The sequence below is a fragment of the Pristiophorus japonicus genome, chromosome 5 (genome assembly GCF_044704955.1).
Source record: "Pristiophorus japonicus isolate sPriJap1 chromosome 5, sPriJap1.hap1, whole genome shotgun sequence".
NCBI classification, from domain to species: domain Eukaryota; kingdom Metazoa; phylum Chordata; class Chondrichthyes; family Pristiophoridae; genus Pristiophorus; species Pristiophorus japonicus.
In genome coordinates, this window is record NC_091981.1 from 192,222,109 (window position 1) to 192,244,235 (window position 22,127).

Genomic DNA, 22,127 nt, shown 5'->3' on the forward strand with positions numbered 1-22,127 from the left:
ATTTTGGTCTTCACTAGATTGATCAAACGATTACATGCCATGCTACATGTACCAAGGAGTAACCATGATTTTGATGCTTTACACATATGATCAGAGTTGTGCCTCAATGAAATATACAAGTGGTATCAAGGGCTATGGAACTAAGGTGAGTAAATGGAGTTGAGGTACAGATCAGCCATGATCTAATTGAATGGCGGAGCAGGCTGAATGGCATATTTCTGCTCCTATGTTCCTAAAATGCCTAGGAGCCTTTCATTTTTCAGGATATTTACACTGGCTGGCACTTCAAAATCCATTTCAAATAGGGATAACTAAAAACATGTCGTTCTGCACTATTGTTAACATATTTTGCACTTCCAGTATTTCACAAAAGGAAAATGCATTCGGTTTCTGCGATGGCACAGCCCTTCGGACACAAAATGAAGCAGAATTTGAGTGCAAAGAAGTAGATTTAATTGTCTACCCTGCTTAGTTCCTGAGCTGAACTGCACTGAGCAGGGAGAACTCAAAAGAAATACCTGAGCATCTCACTGTAGGAGAGAGTAAAAATCAGATTGGGCGAGAGGCTGCTATTTCCATGTTAATGCTTCTGATTAGCTGGATAAGGAGGGCTGCAGGAGTGGGCTACAAGCACCTGCTATCTTAACAGTTGAGGTGGGACCTACAAATGCATTCTTCATTGGAGGGAAAATACACCAAGAAACCCACAAGTACCTAAAAAGTCAAGTAGCATTGTGAATAACATTAATTCTTCTGCCACTGACTCCCCGCCAGGCACTTTCAAGTTTATTTAGTAGCATTTGTTGAAACTTTGCAGATGAGGCATCAAAATATATTGAAAAAAGATAGCTATCTGGACAAAATGCAGAAGGTAAAAATTGCATTTTGCAACATGTATATGTTCAAAGCATTACTGAATAAAATATATTAATAAATACACAGTATTACATTAGATTGATTTGTTGTAACTTAGCAAGCATTTATCATTCTATTCAAATGATTATTATAGTGAATCCTAACTATAGATAATCTCAAGTGTGGTTTTTCAATCAGATTGGTAGTTTTTTTAATACAGATTGAAGTCTAAGGGCTAGAAATTCCCCAAAGATCGCTGCCGCTGGATTCTTAGCGGTATTCCGGCAGTTGCGTCTTTTGAACCGCCGGAATACTGCTGCTGCACGTTCCTGCGATTTTCAGTGGTTGAGTCTCGGTGGTGGTGATGTGTTGCGGTAGCGGGCCGGCGGTGAATGGCCTAAAAGTCGCTGATCTTGCTTGCCTTACTAAAGGCAAGCAGCACCCCTGGAAAACGCGCATTTTTTCTTCTCTGCATATGCGCGGGCATTCTCCTGCGATTTCGGGCTCAAAGGTGACCCTGCACATGCACATAGAGAACACAGAGTGCTGGACATTTTGAAAGTGCAGAGGTGGGTCAATCTGAGAGAGAGAGGAGCTGCTGCATAAGATCTATCTATAGAGGGGAGTGCATGGTAGTAACTCATCTTTATTAGGGGCAGATTTTAAAAATGGAATAAATTTTAGTCACGAACCCCTGCAAATTCGGGGGAAATATTTTGAAGATGGAGACACTAATGTTCTCTGAATTGTGAGTGAATGGCAACAGTTGAGAACCCTGCAAAATCAAGGGAGGGTTTCTGTAAGATTTCAGGGTAATAATACTTGTTTGAAAGCACTGCAAAATAAAACAGGAAGAGACAGGAAACAATTTGAAGCAGCCAGAAATTTAAACCACAATTGCAATATTTTCTGAGGCCGAGAGATTGCTAGGCCGACTGATTATCATTTGTTTGTGATCAAAAGCTCCTGTTTCTTCTTGTCCTCCTTCAGTATACATTGGGAGTGAAAGATAAACTAAAAAAGAAGTTTCCCCACAGAGGAAAAAAAAAACAAAATGGAGGCATACAGCTGGGCCCAAGTAAGGCAAGTACCTAAAAAGTGGGTGGGTTTCGATCCTGACCGATAATGGGCGGTGGCGGGCAGGAAAAACATTTTTGTGGAAATTTACACTGATGGGGAATTTTGATCAATTTTTGGGTGGGAAACATGGGTGGAATTACTGCGCTAATCGCGTGCGGTAACGCGCAGTAATTCCATTTTTTATGAAAACGGGCAGTAACTGGGCGATTTGAGAGGAAACTCTAGCCCTAAGTCATTAACATGAAGTAGGAAGTGATTATTGTGCGGTCACTGTAAGTAAATGCCCTGACAGCATACACTATCTTGTTGTTAGTGATCATTAAACAATGTACATCATTGGCAACACAAATAAGTGAAATCCAAAGAAATCTATTTTTACTCTTCCTCACTGACCAATCAAGAGAAAAACAAACAAATGCCAAGGTAAAGGTAGCTGCAAAATCATTAAAAAATAAGGCTTACCGTGGCCAGCTCATCAAACTTGCCAAAGAGTTCATTTAAAAGCTTGACTAGTTCCTGCGCGGTGCACTGCGATGCCAAACTGGTGAAGCCCACAATATCTGCAAATAAGATGCTGGGGAGAGGAGAAATAAATTAAATGTGAGTCCTGTTCTTCAAAATAACTGCAAGTAAAATCTATGTCAGTGAAGATGTTAAACATAGAAAATAGGTGCAGGAGTAGGCCATTCGGCCCTTCGAGCCTGCACCACCATTCAATATCATGGCTGATTAACCTCAGTACCCATTTCCTGCTTTCTCTCCATACCCCTTGATCCCTTTAGCCATAAGGGCCATATCTAACTCCCTCTTGAATATATCAAACGAACTGGCATCAACAACTCTCTTGAATATATTTAGTGAATTGGCCTCAACAACTTTCTGTGGTAGAGAATTCCACAGGTTGACCACTCTGAGTAAGAAGTTTCTCCTCATCTCAGTCCTAAATGGCTTACCCCTTATCCTTAGACTGTGATCCCTGGTTCTGGACTTCCCCAACATCGGGAACATTCATCCTGCATCTAACCATCCAGTCCGGTCAGAATTTTCTCTGTTTCTATGAGATCCTCTCTCATTCTTCGAAACTCCAGTGAATACAGTTATGTTGTGCCAACAAGACTGTTCAAAACTTACTGCAACAATGGATTTCAATTAAACATAATGTGGAGAACAGACCAGGGGGCTAATTTTTGCCTTGTGTGCTAGTTCACCAGATGGTATAGCATTGAAAAAGGGGGTAGACACCCACAACGCCTGGTCTGCACATTTTTCCGGTGGGCCAGCTGGAGGAAGCTCCCTCCACCTTTATCTTTCGCTGGTCTTTAGCCAGGTTCACACTGACTCAAATCAATGGCTGGCCAGGATTACTAGATGCTGAGATGTATACAGAATTTCAAAGGGCCAATAAAAAGATTAAATCGGTATTTTTAGGCCATTTTTGGCTCATTTTAATTTATTTGATTTTTTTTCTGCTAGCATTTAGTTTTTCGATAAGCCTTTGTGCCAATTGTTTTAATTTGTTTTTCCCCTGGCACCATTATTGGCACCAATGTGCTTCCCATTGGGAATCCCCTGTCTGAGTACATTTAGTACTTTTCTATTGTAGTCAGATTAGCACCAGTTCTTAACCATTTCAAATTGCTTTACACCAGTAGATGGAAATCAGATCACATATTTAATTTGTTTTAAGTACAAAGAATCATAAACAATGGTATACAAATTACATGTTGAATTTAACTGAGATGGTATCGAAAACAGTATGCAGCATTCAAAATAAAGTAAATGAGTTGTCAGCACAAATCATTACAAATGAGTATGATTTGGTGGCCATTACAGAAACGTGGCTGCAGGGGGGCCAAGACTGGAAATTAAACATACAGGGGTATCTGACAATTCAGAAAGATAGACAAGAAGAGAAAGGAGGTGGGGTAGCTCTGTTAATAAAGGATGATATCAGGGCAGTTGTGAGAGATGATATTGGCTCTAATGAACAAAATGTTGAATCATTGTGGGTGGGGATTAGAGATAGTAAGGGGAAAAAAATCACTGGTGGGCGTAGTCTATAGGCCCCCAAATAATAACTTCACGGTGGGGCAGACAATAATCAAGAGAATAATTGAGGCATGTGAAAAAGGAACGGCAGTAATCATGGGGGATTTTAACCTACATATCGATTGGTCAAATCAAATCGCATGGGGTAGCCTTGAGGAGGAATTCATAGAATGCATACGGGATTGTTTCTTAGAACAGTATGTTACAGAACCTACAAGGGAGCAAGCTATCTTAGATCTGGTCCTGTGTAATGAGACAGGAATAATAAATGATCTCCGAGTAAAAGATCCTCTCGGAATGAGTGACCACAGTATGGTTGAATTTGTAATACAGATTGAGGGTGAGGAAATAGTGTCTCAAACGAGCGTACTATGCTTAAACAAAGGGGACTACAGGGGGATGAGGGCAGAGTTGGCTAAAGTAGACTGGGAACACAGACTAAACGGTGGCACAATTGAGGAACAGTAGAGGACTTTTAAGGAGCTCTTTCATAGTGCTCAACAAGAATATATTCCAGTGAAAAAGAAGGGCGGTAAGAGAAGGGATAACCAGCCGTGGATAAATAAGGAAATAAAGGAGAGTATCAAATTAAAAACCAATGCGTATAAGGTGGCCAAGGTTAGTGGGAAACTAGAAGATTCGGAAAATTTTAAATGACAGCAAAGAATGACTAAGAAAGCAATAAAGAAAGGAAAGATAGATTACGAAAGTAAACTTGCGCAAAACATAAAAACAGATAGTAAAAGCTTTTACCGATATATAAAACGGAAAAAAGTGACTAAAGTAAATGTTGGTCCCTTAGAAGATGAGAAGGGGGATTTATTAATGGGAAATGTGGAAATGGCCGAGACCTTAAACAATTATTTTGCTTCGGTCTTCACAGTGGAAGACACAAAAACCATGCCAAAAATTGCTGGTCACAGAAATGTGGGAAGGGAGGACCTTGAGATAATTATTATCACGAGGGAAGGAGTGCTGGACAGGCTAATGGGACTCAAGGTAGACAAGTCCCCTGGTCCTGATGAAATGCATCCCAGGGTATTAAAAGAGATGGCGGAAGTTATAGCAGATGCATTCGTTATAATCTACCAACATTCTCTGGACTCTGGGAAGGTACCAGCGGATTGGAAAGCAGCTAATGTAACGCCTATGTTTTAAAAAAGGGGGCAGACAAAAGGCAGGTAACTATAGGCTGGTTAGTTTAAATCTGTAGTGGGGAAAATGCTTGAGGCTATCATTAAGGAAGAAATAGTGGGACAGCTAGATAGAAATAGTGCAATCAAGCAGACGCAACATGGATTTATGAAGGGGAAATCATGTTTAACTAATTTACTGGAATTCTTTGAGGATATAACGAGCATGGTGGAGAGAGGTGTACCAATGGATGTGGTGTATTTAGATTTCCAAAAGGCATTCGATAAGGTGCCACACAAAAGGTTACTGCAGAAGATAAAGGTATGTGGAGTCAGAGGAAATGTATTAGCATGGATCGAGAATTGGCTGGCTAACAGAAAGCAGAGAGTCGGGATAAATGGGTCCTTTTCGGGTTGGAAATCGGTGGTTAGTGGTGTGCCACAGGGAACGGTGCTGGGGCCACAACTGTTTACAATATACATAGATGACCTGGAAGAGGGGACAGAGTGTAGTGTAACAAAATTTGCAGATGACACAAAGATTAGTGGGAAAGCGGGTTGTGTAGAGGACACAGAGAGGCTGCAAAGAGATTTAGACAGGTTAAGCGAATCGGCTAAGGTTTGGCAGATGGAATACAATGTTGGAAAATGTGAGGTCATCCACCTTGGGAAAAAAAAACACAGTAAAGGGGAATATTATTTGAATGGAGAGAAATTACAACATGCTGCAGTGCAGAGGGACCTGGGGGTCCTTGTGCATGAATCCCAGAAAGTTAGTTTGCAGGTGCAGCAGGTAATCAGGAAGGTGAATGGAATGTTGGCCTTCATTGCGAGAGGGATGGAGTACAAAAGCAGGGAGGTCCTGCTGCAACTATACAGGGGTATTGGTGAGGCCGCACCTGGAGTACTGCGTGCAGTTTTGATCACCTTACTTAAGGAAGGATATACTAGCTTTGGAGGGGGTACAGAGACGATTCATTAGGCTGATTCCAGAGATGAGGGGTTACCTTATGATGATAAATTGAGTAGACTGGGTGTTTACTCGTTGGAGTTCAGAAGGATGAGGGGTGATCTTATAGAAACATTCAAAATAATGAAAGGGATAGACAAGATAGAGGCGGAGAGGTTGTTTCCACTGGTCGGGGAGACTAGAACTAGGGGGCACAGCCTCAAAATACGGGGGAGCCAATTTAAAACCGAGTTGAGAAGGAATTTCTTCTCCCAGAGGGTTGTGAATCTGTGGAATTCTCTGCCCAAAGAAGCAGTTGAGGCTAGCTCATTGAATGTATTCAAGTCACAGATAGATAGATTTTTAACCAATAAGAGAATTAAGGGTTATGGGGAGCGGGCGGGTAAATGGAGCTGAGTCCACGGCCAGATCAGCCATGATTTTGTTGAATGGCGGAGCAGGCTCGAGGGGCTAGATGGCCTACTCCTGTTCCTAATTCTTATGTTCTTATGTACATACTGCATAAAGTTCATTTTTGCTGATGATCAACTCATTTAATTTATGGAGAAGACAGAAAGTTCGATTAACCCATTTGGTAAAATTTTAGATGAACAAATTTTCTTGTTTTACTGCATTTTCATATTATTGTAAACCGGAATGTGGTTGTACACATTGCCAATATCGCAGAGGAAACAAATGGTGTGGCCAGACTTATTTTTCACCTGTGATAATACTTGCTCTTGGTACATTTATGTCAATAAAACTTGCATTTGAAAAGCGATCCTCAAAACTGTCAATGGATTCTTTACAATTAAAAAAAGACTAGCCTATACCCTTTTCACTGCCACATAAAATATTTTGCTTTCCAACTGAAGTTGACACTTCAACCATAAAACATGAGTTCAGTGCCCATTTAAAACAAAGCAAATTGTTGAATCACATCAGTGTCACTATTAATAAAACTGGTGTCAAAACTATTCCACTCCACAGAATTGCATTTAATTTTTGAAGTGTCTAGTTCTAGCAGTTGACTTTCCTCACATCACATGTGTAAATATATAACTCACTTACTATTGTCATTTTCCCAGGGGGAATATGTATTTCTCATTTGGAAAATTGAAAAGATTTTGTTGCCCTCACCTTCGAAATGCTACTTCCTCCACAGAGAGAAATGAAGTCGTATGGTAGAAATGACACCATAGGAAAGTAAAGGACTTGAGAGAAATATCATTCTCCATAGAAAAATGACTAAATTCAAAGCAAATGTATCAACTTTGTCAGCTTTAATAACATATTTGAAGTTATTTGTGGTAAAGAATTGCTTTAAAATGAAAAAATGCAAATATGCCCTTTGATTTGTTTACTTTTAAGCAAGTGTTTTAAAAGAACCTCAATCTTGTTATGGACATACAAAAAAGGACAGGGAAAGATCAACTGGTCCAATAAGATATGGTGCAGTTTACATGCACTAGCAATCCAAGTCCCCAGTCACACAACCTCCTGTGGGAGGCAAAACATCGAATCGGGAAGCGGGGGTGGGTTATAGGCAGTGCCCCAGTTTTTTTCTGGAGCCAAGAGAAGCAACTGCTCCTTCCAACTCCACAAAAAGTGCATTTCAGAAAGTTTTGACCCTTGATTGACTCTGATTAGTCTAAACAAATTTAGGAATCTGTGTTGGAAATGGACGCAGGAGCCTCATTTCAATATTGAAATGAGAACGGTGTTTATTTCAGGAGGCTACCAAGCCGCCTAACAAAAGGCTCTGATCATTTAACTAGTTGCTTAAATGCCCGTGACTGGAAAATGGGCACAACAAAGTTGAATTTAGAACATAAGAATTCGGAGCAGGCCCCATCAAGCCTACTCTGCCATTCAATGAGATCATGGCTGATCTACCTCAACTCCACTTTCCTGCACTATCCCCATATCCCTTGATACCCTTAATATCCAAAAATCTATCGATCTCTGTCTTGAATATACTCAACGACTGATCCTCCACAGTCCTCTGGGGTAGAGAATTCCAGAGCTTCACCATCCTGAGTGAAGAAGTTTATCCTTATCTCAGTCCTAAATGGCCAACCCCTTATTCTGAGACTGTGACCCCTGGTTCTGGACTCCTCAGCCAGAGGAAACATCCTCCCCGCATCTACTCTGTTAAGCCCCATAAGAATTTTGTATGTTTCAATGTGATCACCTCTCATTCTTCTAAACGCTAGAGAATATAGGCCTAGTCTACTCAATTTCGCCTCATAGGACAATCCACCCAGCACAGGAATCAGTCTGATTCACTCCCTCAATTGCAAGTATATCCTTCCTTAGGTAAGGAAACCAAAACTGTACACAATACTCCAGATGCGGTATCACCAGGGGCCTATATAATTGCAGTAAGACGCTTTTACTCTTATACTCAAACCCTCTTGTAATAAAGGCCAACATACCATTTGCTTTCTTAATTGCTTGCTGTACCTGCATGTTAACTTTCAGTGATTTGTGTACTAGGTCCCTCTGAACCCCAACACTTCCCAATTTCTCACTATTTAAAAATACTCTGCTTTTCTATTTTTCCTACCAAAGTGGATAATTTTACATTTCTCCACATTATATTCCATTTACCATTTTCTTGTCCACTCACTTCGCCTGTCTATATCCCCTTGAAACCTCTTTGCATCCTCCTCACAACTTACATTCCCATCTAGTTTTGTATCATCAGCAAATTTGGATATGTTACATTTGGTCCCCTTATCCAAATCATTGCGGCACCTCACTAGTTACTGCTTGCCAATCTGAAAATGTTCCATTTATTCCTACTCTTTGTTTTCTGTCCATTAACCAATCCTCAATCCATGCTAATATATTACCCCCAATCCCATGAACCCTAATTTTATTCAGTAACCTCTTGTGTGGTACCTTATCAAATGCTTTCTGAAAATCCAAATATACCACATCCACTGGTCCCCCTTATCTATTCTGCTAGTTACAACCTCAAAAAACTCTTAACATAGAAAAAAATAGGTGCAGGAGCAGGCCATTCGGCCCTTCGAGCCTGCACCGCCATTCAATGAGTTCATGGCTGAACATGCACTTCAGTACCCCATTCCTGCTTTCTCGCCATACCCCTTGATCCCCCGAGTAGTAAGGACTTCATCTAACTCCTTTTTGAATATATTTAGTGAATTGGCCTCAACAACTTTCTGTGGTAGAGAATTCCACAGGTTCACCACTCTCTGGGTGAAGAAGTTTCTCCTCATCTCGGTCCCAAATGGCTTACCCCTTATCCTTAGACTGTGACCCCTGGTTCTGGACTTCCCCAACATCGGGAACATTCTTCCTGCATCTAACCTGTCTAAACCCGTCAGAATTTTAAACGTTTCTATGAGATCCCCTCTCATTCTTCTGAACTCCAGTGAATACAAGCCCAGTTGATCCAGTCTTTGATATGTCAGTCCCGCCATCCTGGGAATCAGTCTGGTGAACCTTCACTTCACTCTCTCAATAGCAAGAATGTCCTTCAAGTTAGGAGACCAAAATTGTACACAATATTCCAGGTGTGGCCTGACAGATTTGTCAAACATGATTTCCCTTTCATAAATCCATGTTGACTCTGCCCAATCCTATTATTCTTTAAGTGCCCTGTTATCACATCCTTAATACTGATGTCAGGCTTACTGATCTGTAGTTCCCCATTTTCTCTCCCTCCTTTAATAGCGGGGTTACATTAGCTACCTTCCAATCTGCAGGAACCGTTCTAGAATCCATGGAATTTTGGAAGATGACAACCAATGCATCTACTATCTCTACAGCCATCTCTTTCAAAACCCTAGAATGTTGGCCATCAAGTCCAGAGGATTTATCAGCTTTCAGTCCCATTAATTTCCCCAGTACTATTTTTTTTATACTAATTTCTTTCAGTTCTTCATTCTCACTAGACCCCTGAAATGCCACTATCTCCGGGAGGTTTTTCTTGTCTTCTTCCATGAAGACAGACACAAAGTATGTTAATTTCTCTGCCATTTCCTTATCACACAATTATCATTTCTCGGTCGCAGCCTTTAGGAGACCCACATTTATTTTTGCTGATCTTTTCCTTTTTACATACCAACAGAAGCTCTGTTTTTATGTCTCTCGCTAGTTTACTCTCATATTCTATTTTCCCTTTCCATCAATTTTCTGGTCCTCCTTTGTTTAATTCTAAGATCCTCCCAATCTTCAAGGTAACTGCTCTTTTTAGCAAAATTATAAGCCTCTTCCTTTGATCTAATACTATCTTTAACTTCTCTTGTTAACCACAGTTAGATCACTTTTCTTGTGGGGTTTTTGTGCCTTAAAGGAATATATGTATATTTAGACCCCAATGTGTCCATTTAGATTACTGACCTGACTTGTAAATTATACTTCCAGTTTTATATTGCTGTGCATCTAAAACTACATTGTACTGATGCAAAACCAATAGAGTAACTGGTCCAAAAAATTATATATGAGCAATTGTAAGCTTTACAGAACTTCCAGCAGTAATTAATTATGTAATATTGCACTCATTCACTCAATTTAACATTCAACCAAAGAGAATAAGAAAAACCCACTTAAGTTATACACTCACCTATATCAGAGAGTATAGTTTTGTTAACAAAGTTGGTTTGGTTACAATATTTTATTAATTCAATTGATGTGAAAATGAAATCACAGTTGCTTCCATTTGTTTAATTAGAATTGACTTCAAAAGTAATTTGATGTAACAGCTATATTAACAAGGGCATTAGCAGCAGGATATGCTGTGACACTTCAAGGAGTGTTTTAACATTCCCTAGAATATATCCATGCTGCTTGTACATCTGGACAAATCTGTGAAATACAGGTCTGAGCAGTCCAGTCCTCCCGATACACTCCTAACTGATTTACCACAACTTTCCGCTATGACAGGAACATCTGAACATCCAGATGAAATGGTTAGCATCTGAATTTTTTATCCACTTTGTTACATTTGAATATTATTTATCAAATGACTTTTTATGCAAATAGCATATTCCAAACTATAATATTTTCAAATCTTCGTGCCTTTTAAAGGAAATGCATCATCTCTTGAGAAATGTGGAATTTAATTTGTTTATAGGGTAGAGTTTCTGTTTTGGTGATCCAGGCGCAAATTGCCCCCAAAATTGCACTAGTTTTGAGAAGCTTTTTTCCAAAAATTTCCACTCAAACTCATTTACATATCACCCAACGTAAAATCTGCCATGAACCAGCGCAATTCAGCAGCATTTTAGAACATAATTTTAAAAAATAATTTGCTTTAAAACATATTCCTTGATATTTAAGAGTAGTAACTTGGTGCAGCTTTATGAATACAGCTGAAAACGAGTTTATCGCAACAAATAAGGGGGCCGAAATTGCCCCTTCCCTTAAGGCTGGTTACCGCCAGAAATCGGCGGCCATGTTGCAGAGTGCAATGGCGGTCATTTTTAAAATTCCACTTCTGTGGTACATGGTGGTGACCCGCTCCCCTCCCACCGCTCCGCTGCTGCCGATCCGATCTAAGTGCATTATGAGTGCACGCACCGCCGATGTTCCCTCCACCACCCCTCCAACCGCCCCCCCCGATGGCGAAAGTCCGCCGAAAGCTGCTTTTTTCTGGTGATGCAATGAGGCTGTACTCCTTGTAAAATGGTAGCGTGGCTGTCATAAAAGAGGGGGGCGCACTGCCGCTGCCTCCATGTTATTTTGACTGCCATGTCGGCCTGACAATTATGCCGCTGGATTCGGCCAGGCCTCCAACAGGGACCGGCCGAAACCCTCCCTGGTGGCCCAAATTTAAACAATTGCGCAAGCTCTCCCCTTTAAGTGAAAATGGGTTTATCGCAACTTCTGCCCCTCTAGAGTGCTCACTGTCGCACTACTGCCCCCATTATGACAGACTTCCGGTCTGACGAAAAAAATAGCCAAAGAACGAAATTTTGCTCAAGAGGCCATCGCATCAGTAAAAACATGCGAAACAGGGTGAATGAGCCCAATTTCCAGTAGTGGGCAATTTCAGCCACAAGCATTTTAAACCAGAGTTTCGAGTCAACTGAGTAACCCGATTTTGAATAACTGAAAATGACTTTAAAAATCTATACAGAACCATTTGGTAGTTATATGATACAATTTTCTGAGTAAATTTTAAAAAATTATATTCAAAGTCTTTTAAAATGTGCCTATTAATTAGTGTCCTTGTGCCCAAAAGAACCAGCTCAATTTTTAGAGCCTTCTTGAAGACCCACAAGCAGGTACAATTAGCGGAAACTCGTCATGGTGATTAATTCAATCTGGGGGCTTGGCCAGTTTTGTAGGCGGGGCCAGATTCCAGTGCGATATTTTTTTTAAACTGGGGGAAAAAACCTGTGCAGAATGTAATGTGTGTTTAAAATTCCCCGATCTTTTGTGCTGGTTTAACCGATTTTAGACAAATTGCACAACCAAGTGGAAACTTCACCCCATTATATGTTTATTCTGAATTTTAGTGTGATTATGTAAACAACTGGGACTGTTTTAAAAGAATGATTCTGCCATTACCAAAAACATATTTATTTTGGATATGAAATTTCAAACATTCATGGGCTTTGTTGTCCAGCAGTTATCACACTCCTACTCGCCACTGAATGTTTATAAACTTCTCATTAATTCCAGTCCCTGAAGAAATTACATGTATTGCTGTGTTAATCATTTCATTATCTACCTAATTTATAATAGATAGATTTTTGCCTCCTGTATATCAAGGCACTAATTGAAGATATCCAATGTCGATGACAATTCTAACGTAGAATTTATAAATTACATTTTAAATGATATTGGGGCTAAAATTCCAGCCTCTCCGGGTCTGTACGGAGTGCGCACAGACCCGGCAAGGTCTCGCAAAAGCAGGTTTTCGGGGTGCGATGCGCACGCACCGAAAACCAACTTTTCCGATCTGTCAAGATTTCTCTTGATAGATCCTCTGCATCCTCGGGAGAAGGACATTTGCGCAGGAGAGATTGGGCTATTTAGAAACATAGAAACATAGAAAATAGGTGCAGGAGTAGGCCATTCGACCCTTCTAGCCTGCACTGCCATTCAATGAGTTCATGGCTGAAAATGCAACTTCAGTACCCCATTCCTGCTTTCTTGCCATACCCCTTGATCCCCCTAGGAGTAAGGACTTCATCTAACTCCTTTTTGAATATATTTAGTGAATTGGCCTCAACAACTTTCTGTGGTAGAGAATTCTACAGGTTCACCACTCTGTGTGAAGAAGTTTCTCCTCATCTTGGTCCTAAATGGCTTACCCCTTATCCTTGGACTGTGACCCCTGGTTCTGGACTTCCCCAACATTGGGAACATTCTTCCTGCATCTAACCTGTTTAAACCCGTCAGAATTTTAAACATTTCTATGAGGTCCCCTCTCATTCTTCTGAACTCCAGTGAATACAAGCCCAGTTGATCCAGTCTTTCTTGATAGGTCAGTCCTGCCATCCCGGGAATTAGTCTGGTGAACCTTCGCTGCACTCCCTCAATAGCAAGAATGTCCTTCCTCAAGTTAGGAGACCAAAACTGTACACAATACTCCAGGTGTGGCCTCACCAAGGCCCTGTACAACTGTAGCAACACCTCCCTGCCCCTGTACTCAAATCCCCTCGCTATGAAGGCCAACATGCCATTTGCTTTCTTAACCGCCTGCTGTACCTGCATGCCAACCTTCAATGACTGATGTACCATGACACCCAGGTCTCGTTGCACCTCCCCTTTTCCTAATCTGTCACCATTCAGATAATAGTCTGTCTCTCTCTTTTTACCACCAAAGTGGATAACCCCACATTTATCCACATTATACTTCATCTGCCATGCATTTGCCCACTCACCTAACCTATCCAAGTCACTCTGCAGCTTCATAGCATCCTCCTCGCAGCTCACACTGCCACCCAACTTAGTGTCATCCGCAAATTTGGAGATACTACATTTAATCCTCTCGTCTAAATCATTAATGTACAGTGTAAACAGCTGGGGCCCCAGCACAGAACCTTGCAGTACCCCACTAGTCACTGCCTGCCATTCTGAAAAGTCCCCATTTACTCCTACTCTTTGCTTCCTGTCTGACAACCAGTTCTCAATCCATGTCAGCACACTACCCCCAATCCCATGTGCTTTAACTTTGCACATTAATCTCTTGTGTGGGACCTTGTCAAAAGCCTTCTGAAAGTCCAAATATATCACATCAACTGGTCCACTCTACTGGAAACATCCTCAAAAAATTCCAGAAGAGTTGTTAAGCATGATTTCTTTTTCACAGGTCCAAGTCAGCATGGATTTATCATGTCACCTCTTTCCAAATGCGCTGCTATGACATCCTTAATAATTGATTCCATCATTTTACCTACTACTGAGGTCAGGCTGACCGGTCTATAATTCCCGGTTTTCTCTCTTCCCTCCTTTTTTAAAAAGTGGGGTTACATTGGCTACCCTCCACTCCATAGGAACTGATCCAGAGTCAATGGAATGTTGGAAAATGACTGTCAATGCATCCGCTATTTCCAAGGCCACCTCCTTAAGTACTCTGAGATGCAGTCCATCAGGCCCTGGGGATTTATCGGCCTTCAATCCCATCAATTTCCCCAACACAATTTCTCGACTAATAAGGATTTCCCTCAGTTCCTCCTCCTTACTAGACCCTCTGACCCCTTTTAATTCCGGAAGGTTGTTTGTGTCCTCCTTAGTGAATACCGAACCAAAGTACTGCCCAACTCATGCCCAGCGAATGTGATTCAAACTCTTACGCCTGGTAAAAGCAGGTGCAAAGTCTACTTATACCAGCGTAAAAGTTTTAAAACATAAAAATTACATTTAAATACACTGTTTTATAGTTTAAAAACCCTGTTCATTAAGGTAAGTTTATTTTAAACCCTATTGAAACACATTTTAAAAAAATTACAAAACATTTTTTTTTCCCTAAATCATTTAATTAACTTTAATTTCAATTAATTTTAAATATGTGTGAGGTGTTTTATTTATTTATTATTTTGTGTTTCTTGTCTTAGGAGTTTATTCTCATTGATAATAATGGGATCGGATTTCCCATTAATAACTGGGAATACCCCCTGGCCTCTTAAACCCATAAATTAAAATGCTGAGCAACAAATTAAAGATGGCTGTCTCATTCGAAAAGGTAATAAAAACTATATTGTTTGTGAATTTAAAATAGCTATAATTATGATATAATCAGGAAAGGAAAGTTTGTGTAAGAGTTACAATTCAATGATATTTTGGTTGAGTAGATTGGTGGTCCAGGCCCACGTGACTCCAGCTCTATCATACAGACGGGGAAGTTCTCTCCCCATGTGCTGCAAATTGAATGAAGGCTCTGACCAGAATCAAAGGGGCCTCCAGGACCACCAGGTACTTTCGTAAAAATATTTTCAGTCAGAGACGTCCGTCTGAAGGAAGCATCCGACCAGAATTTTACCCCCTATATATAACCCGTCATAATGTAAAATCTATAATATTTCAAAAAGAAAATAGTTCTTAAAAATTACATGAAATATTGCAAACTTTTCTTATTTATGATTTTGTTTTCAAAAGCAATGGCTAATAGTTAATAAAATCTACTCAACCAAAATGTCATTGAATTGTAACTCTTACACAAACTTTCCTTTCCTGATTATATCATAATTATAGCTATTTTAAATTCACAAACAATACAGTTTTTATTACCTTTTCGAATGAGACAGCCATCTTTAATTTGTTGCTCAGCATTTTAATTTATGGGTTTAAGAGGCCAGGGGGTATAAACCAACCTTGTTGTTTATAGTTAAAAGTCCCTATCTGCAAGCTGGATAGATACATATGCATTATTTCAATGTTGCTGTAAAAGTGGCCCGTAAGTATATAGTAATTACAGAACTGTGCCCATCTTTCCCATAACTCCATGGTTGAATCTCTCCAATCAGGTATCTTCCCCTGCCACAGCACAGAAACAACCTGAATCAAATTCACAACTTACATCCTGTGAACGTGATGCACTATCCCTCTTCATCTGTCTCAACTTCTTTGCAACTTTCACAATGTCAACCACACTATCCCCCGCCGAAGCTTTTCCTCCATTATCCAGCTAAGTGGGACTTCTCTCATTTGTTTCCACACTTACCTATCCAGTAGTAGCAAGAAAATCTCCGACAATGGCTTCTGTTCCCACCCCTGCACTGTTATTACTGGACTCCCCAAGGATCTATCTTTAACCCCTTCCTATTCCTCATCTACATGCTTCCCCTCAGCAACATCATCCAAAGACATGGTATCAGGTTCCACATGTATGCTGTGACACCCAGCTCTACTTCTCTGCCATCTATCTTAACCCCTCAATTGTCTGTGTTGTCAACTCATTTGTCAGACATCCAATCTTGGATGAGCCACAATTTACTCCAATTAAATGTTGGGAAGACTAAAACCATTGTCTTCAGTCCCCACCATAAAATTTGGACGCTTGCCAATGATTCCATCCCCCTCCCTGACTACTGACTCAGGTTAATACTGATAGGGCGCTGAGGTTGTGAACAATTTCACCCTTAATTGAGCTTCTGATATCATATCCTCTCCTACTACCAGCTCTGTAGCCTCGCCCATCTCTATCCCTGCCTCAGCCTATAAGCTGCTGAAACCCTCATCCATGCTTATGTCACCCACAGAGTCATAAATTCTAATGCTCTCCCCTCACATTTTCTACCTTCCTTGATCATCATCTCATCCTAAAACCTTGCTGCTCGTTCCTTACCCTACACCACATCCAGTTCACTGAATTGAGTGTAATATCTCCAAGTTTGCAGATGACGTTAAGCTGAGTGGCGGTGTGAGCTGTGAGGAGAATGCCAAGAGCCTGCAGGATGACTTGGACAGGTTAGGTGAGGAGGCAAATGCATGGCAGATGCAGTATAATGTGGATAAATGTGAGGTTATTCACTTTGGTGGCAAAAGCAGGAAGGCAAATTATCTGAATGGTGACAGATTAGAAAAAAGGGGAGGTGCAATGAGACCTGGGTGTCATGGTACATCAGTCATTGAAAGCTGCCATGCAGGTACAGCACGCGGTGAAGGCGGCAAATGGCATGTTGGCCTTCATAGCGAGAGGATTTGAGTATAGGAGCAGGGAGGTCTTACTGCAGTTGTACAGGGCCTTGGAGAGGCCACACCTTGAATATTGTGTGCAGTTTTGGTCTCCTAATCTGAGGAAGGACATTCTTGCTATTGAGGGAGTGCAGCAAAGGTTCACCAGACTGATTCCCGGGATGGCAGGACTGACATATGAAGAAAACTGGATCGACTAGGCTTATATTCACTGGAATTTAGAAGAATGAGGGGATCTCATAGAAACATAACACATTCTGGCGGGATTGGACAGGTTAGATGCAGGAAGAATGTTCCCGATATTGGGAAACTACAGAACCAGGGGTCACAGTCAAAGGATAAGGGGTAAGCCATTTAGGACCGAGATGAGGAGAAACTTCTTCACTCAGAATTGTGAACCTGTGGAATTCTCTACCACAGAAAGTTGTTGAGGCCAGTTCGTTAGATATATTCAAAAGGGAATTAGATGTGGCCCTTACGGGTAAAGGAATCAAGGGGTATGAAGAGAAAGCAAGAATGGGGTACGAAAGTTGCATGATCAGCCATGATCATATTGAATGGTGGTGCAGGCTCGAAGGGCTGAATGGCCTACTCCTGCACCTATTTTCTATGTTTCTATCACCCCTATGCTCCCTGACCTGCACTGGCACGGGTCCACAAAGTTTCCAATTTAATATTTTCTTCCTTGTCTTCACATCATCCCTGGCCTCCATTCTCCTCATTTCTCTTACATAAGAATTAGGAACAGGAGTAGGCCATCTAGCCCCTTGAGCCTGCTCCGCCATTCAACAAGATCATGGCTGATCTGGCCGTGGACTCAGCTCCACTTACTCACCTGCTCCCCATAACCCTTAATTCCCTTATTGGTTAAAAATCTATCTCTGTGATTTGAATACGTTCAATGAGCTAGCCTCAACTGCTTCCTTGGGCAGAGAATTCCACAGATTCACAACCCTCTGGGAGAAGAAATTCCGTCTCAACTCGGTTTTAAATTGGCTCCCCCGTATTTTGAGGCTGTACCTCTTACCAACTCCAGCCCTACAACTCTCCAGGAGCTCTGTATTCCTCCAACTCCAGCTTCTTGTGAAACCCTCGCTCCCTCTCCCCACCATTGGCGGATGTGCCTTCAGCCATCTAGGCCCTCAGCTCTGGAATCCCTCCCAAAACCTTCCAGAAGGCATTTTTACAAGGTGTCACATAAAAGGTTACTGCACAAGATAAAAGTTCACAGGGTTGGGGGTAATATATTAGCATGGATAGAGGATTGGCAACTAACAGAAAACAGAGTCAGGATAAATGTTTCATTCTCCGGTTGGCAATCAGTAACTAGTGTGGTGCCGCAGGGATCAGTGCTGGGACCCCAACTATTTACAATTTATATTAATGACTTGGAAGAAGGGACTGAGTGTAATGTAGCCAAGTTTGCTGACGATTCAAAGATGGGAGAAAAAGCAATGTGTGAGGAGGACACAAAAAATCTACAAAAGGACATAGACAGGCTAAGTGAGTGCGCACAAATTTGGCAGCTGGAGTATAATGTGGGAAAATGTGAGGTTATCCACTTTGGCAGAAATAATAGAGAAGCAAAATATAATTTAAATGGAGAAATATTGCAAAGTGCTGCAGTGCAGCGGGACCTGGGGGTACTTGTGCATGAAACACAAAAGGATAGTATGCAGGTACAGCAAGTGATCAGGAAGGCCAATGGTGTTTTGGTCTTTATTGCAAAGGAGATGGAGTATAAAAGCAGGGAAGTCTTGCTACAATTATACAGAGTGTTGGTGAGGCCACACCTGGAATACTGCTTGCAGTTTTGGTTTCCATATTTACGAAAGGATATACTTGCTTTCGAGGCAGTTCAGAGAAGGTCCAATAGGTTGATTCTGGAGATGAGGGGGTTGACTTATGAGGAAAGGTTGAGTAGGTTGGGCCTCTACTCATTGGAATTCAGAAGAATGAGAGTTGATCTTATCGAAACATATATGATTATGACGGGACTTGACAAGTGGATGCAGAGAGGATATTTCCACTGATGGGGCAGACTAGAACTAGAGGGCATGATCTTAGAATAAGGGGCCGCCCATTTAAAACTGAGATGAGGAGAAATTTCTTCTGAGGGTTGTAAATCTGTGGAATTCGCTGCCTCAGAGAGCTGTGGAAGCTGGGACATTGAATAAATTTAAGACAGAAATAGAGTTTCTTAAACGATAAAGGGATAAGGGATTATGGGGAGTGGGCAGGGAAATGGAGCTGAGTCCATGGTCAGATCAGCCATGATCTTATTGAATGGTGGAGCAGGCTCGAGGGGCCGTATGGTCTACTCCTGCTCCTATTTCTTATGTTCTTATAATTCCAGGAAACTGCAGACCAATTAGCTTACTATCAGTGGTAGGAAAGATAATGGTTTCCTTACTTAAAGATGTAACAGAAAAACATCTAGAAATTGAAAATATAATGAACTGTAGTTAGCATGGATTTCAAAAGGGAAGGTCAACCTTATCAAATTCTTTGAAGAAGTAATGGAAATGATTGATAAGGATAATGCAATTGACATTATATATTTAGATTTACAAAAAGTCGTCGATAAGTTACCACATAGTAGGGTCATGATCAATACTCTCGCTAAGCTGCGCAATCGCACAGTCACCTGCAAGATCCCGCACAGGCTGCTCACCGGCTTTTATATTGTGGGTACCGCACATGCACAAAAATTTGAATGGGCTGCACATTGGGAGAGGCAGGCCGCACAGGAGGCAGTGCTGCTTGTGGGGAAAATTGCTCATGACTAAGCTCAGAACATGTGGAGTCAGGGGACAAGTAGCTGAATTGATAGCAAGCAGGCTACAAAAGAAAATAGAGGAGTAGTTGTTAAAGGTGGTTAATCAGACGGTGAAAAGGTGGGAAATGGGGTTCCACGAGGATCGGTGCTCGGACCACTGTTGATCACCATTTATATAAATAACTTGGCTTGAAAATTGGAAGTACAATTTGAAAATTTGCAGAAGGTACCAAATTGGGGAGGCAGTTGGGGAATAGTCAATACCAAGGAGGGCTGCGACAAAATACAGAAAGACATTAATAAGCTATGGGGAAAGTGCAGGAAAGTGGACCTGAGTCCATGATCAGATCAGCCATGATCGTACGAAATGGTGGAGCAAGCTCGAGGGGCCATATGGCCTACTCCTGCTCCTATTTCTTATATTCTTATGTTCTTAAACCTCCGTGCCTTTTCAACTCTTCTCCTTTAAGACATTCATTAAAAACTACGTCTTTGACCAAGTTTTTAGTCATGCCTTCTAATATCTCCTCTTTCATTTGTGGTCAGTTTTTGACTGGTAAAGCATCTGTAAAATGACTTGGGATGTTTTTTCTTTGTTAAAGGTGCTATATAAATGCTATAAAATATGCTTTCAGGAGCTTGCTCCTATCCCCACCACAAATTTCAAACAACCACTAAAATTATACCACAATATGTTCTGCACAGTTGATTCATTTTACACATTTGAAATATTCAGCTGTGTGGCTTTAACACAAAGTACATTGATATATCAGAAGTGTCAACATTTGCCTCAAAAAATTCAATTATTTGAATACTTAATCAAGATATCGATTGTCATTGCATTACTGCCATGTATATTTCATAAAGTTTGAAGCATAACCTCGCAGTTCTCCCTGGTGTCATGGCTAACATTTCTCCTTCAATCAACGTCACTAAAACAAATTATCTGCTATTTATCCCAGTGCTGTTTGTGGGAGCTTAGTGTGTTCAAATTGGCTGCCATATTTCCTATAATACAACAGTGATTACAATTCAAAAACTACTTTAATGGCTGTAAAAGTGCTTTGGGACATCCTCAGGTCATGAAAGGCACTATATAAATGCAAGTCTTACTTTCATATATATAATATATATATATACACACTATATTGTCCTTGAAAGAACCGCACACTGTTTCTATGGAATCATTTGATGCACTGTGTGTTAAATTGAATCAGCTGTCAATCTCATAAAATGTCCCAATGTTAACAGAGTTAGTGAACCCAATTCTCCAGCACCTTTCTGAAATGACATTCCCACAAGCAGTATTAAAACTGAGGGACTGCAAAATTGGAAATGTTAGCGCCTTTTTTGGGGTGCTACGCGCACACATGGAGGTGCAAAATACATCTGCGGCGTGTGTGCACTCTAGTCTGGCTGGAAGTATGCAGAGCAGGCAGATGAGGATGTCAATTAGCGTGCAATGCTATATTTGACAGCAGCAGTGCCATTTGGAGCTCAGCGCTCCTGCTGACACTCTATTAACCTCGGACAGCAAGAGGCTGCGTATTCTGTGGCAAGTATGTAACCTCCTGACTCCCCAAAGACTTTCGACCATCTACAAAGCGCAAGTCAGGAATGCAATGGAATACTTTCCATTGCCTGGATGAGTGCAGCTCCAACAATACCCAAGAATCTCAACACCATTCAAAACAAAGCAGCTCGCTTAATTGCCAACCCATTCACCACCTTAAACATTCACTCCCTCTGTCACCAGTGCACTGTGACTGCAGTGTTTACTATCTACAAGCTGCACTGCAGCAATTCGCCAGGGTGCCATCTTTCGGATGAGATATTAAATCGAGGCCCTGTCTGTTCTATTCTCTCAGGTGGACATAAAAGATCCCATGATACTTGTTATGTATGCAAACCTCAATGTGTAAGACTTGCCACCAGGGGGCACACCTGTGGGAGACCCACAATGCACCCTGGGCAAGCAAGTATAAAAGGCAATCCACCATGCTGTTTCCTCACTTGGAGTTACATTAAAGAGACCATAGTCACAATGGTTTGAGCTTACAACAGTCTTGTAGAGTTATTCTGAACAATAATTGGCGACGAGTTACAGATCACGAACTTTCACACGGTAATGGCTGTTGGTATTCTTGAGAGATTTGTTGAG

At 41.1% G+C, this 22,127-nt stretch overlaps 1 protein-coding gene across 1 annotated transcript in view; it reads right to left on the minus strand.

Annotated features, from left to right (window-relative positions):
- LOC139263941 (adenylate cyclase type 1-like) overlaps positions 1 to 22,127 on the minus strand; it is a 513,151-nt gene that overhangs the window by 462,500 nt on the left and 28,524 nt on the right. The window contains exon 4 of the mRNA XM_070880028.1: positions 2,398 to 2,509. Coding sequence (XP_070736129.1) covers positions 2,398 to 2,509 — 112 coding nt within the window. The remainder of the gene's footprint in view (positions 1 to 2,397; positions 2,510 to 22,127) is intronic.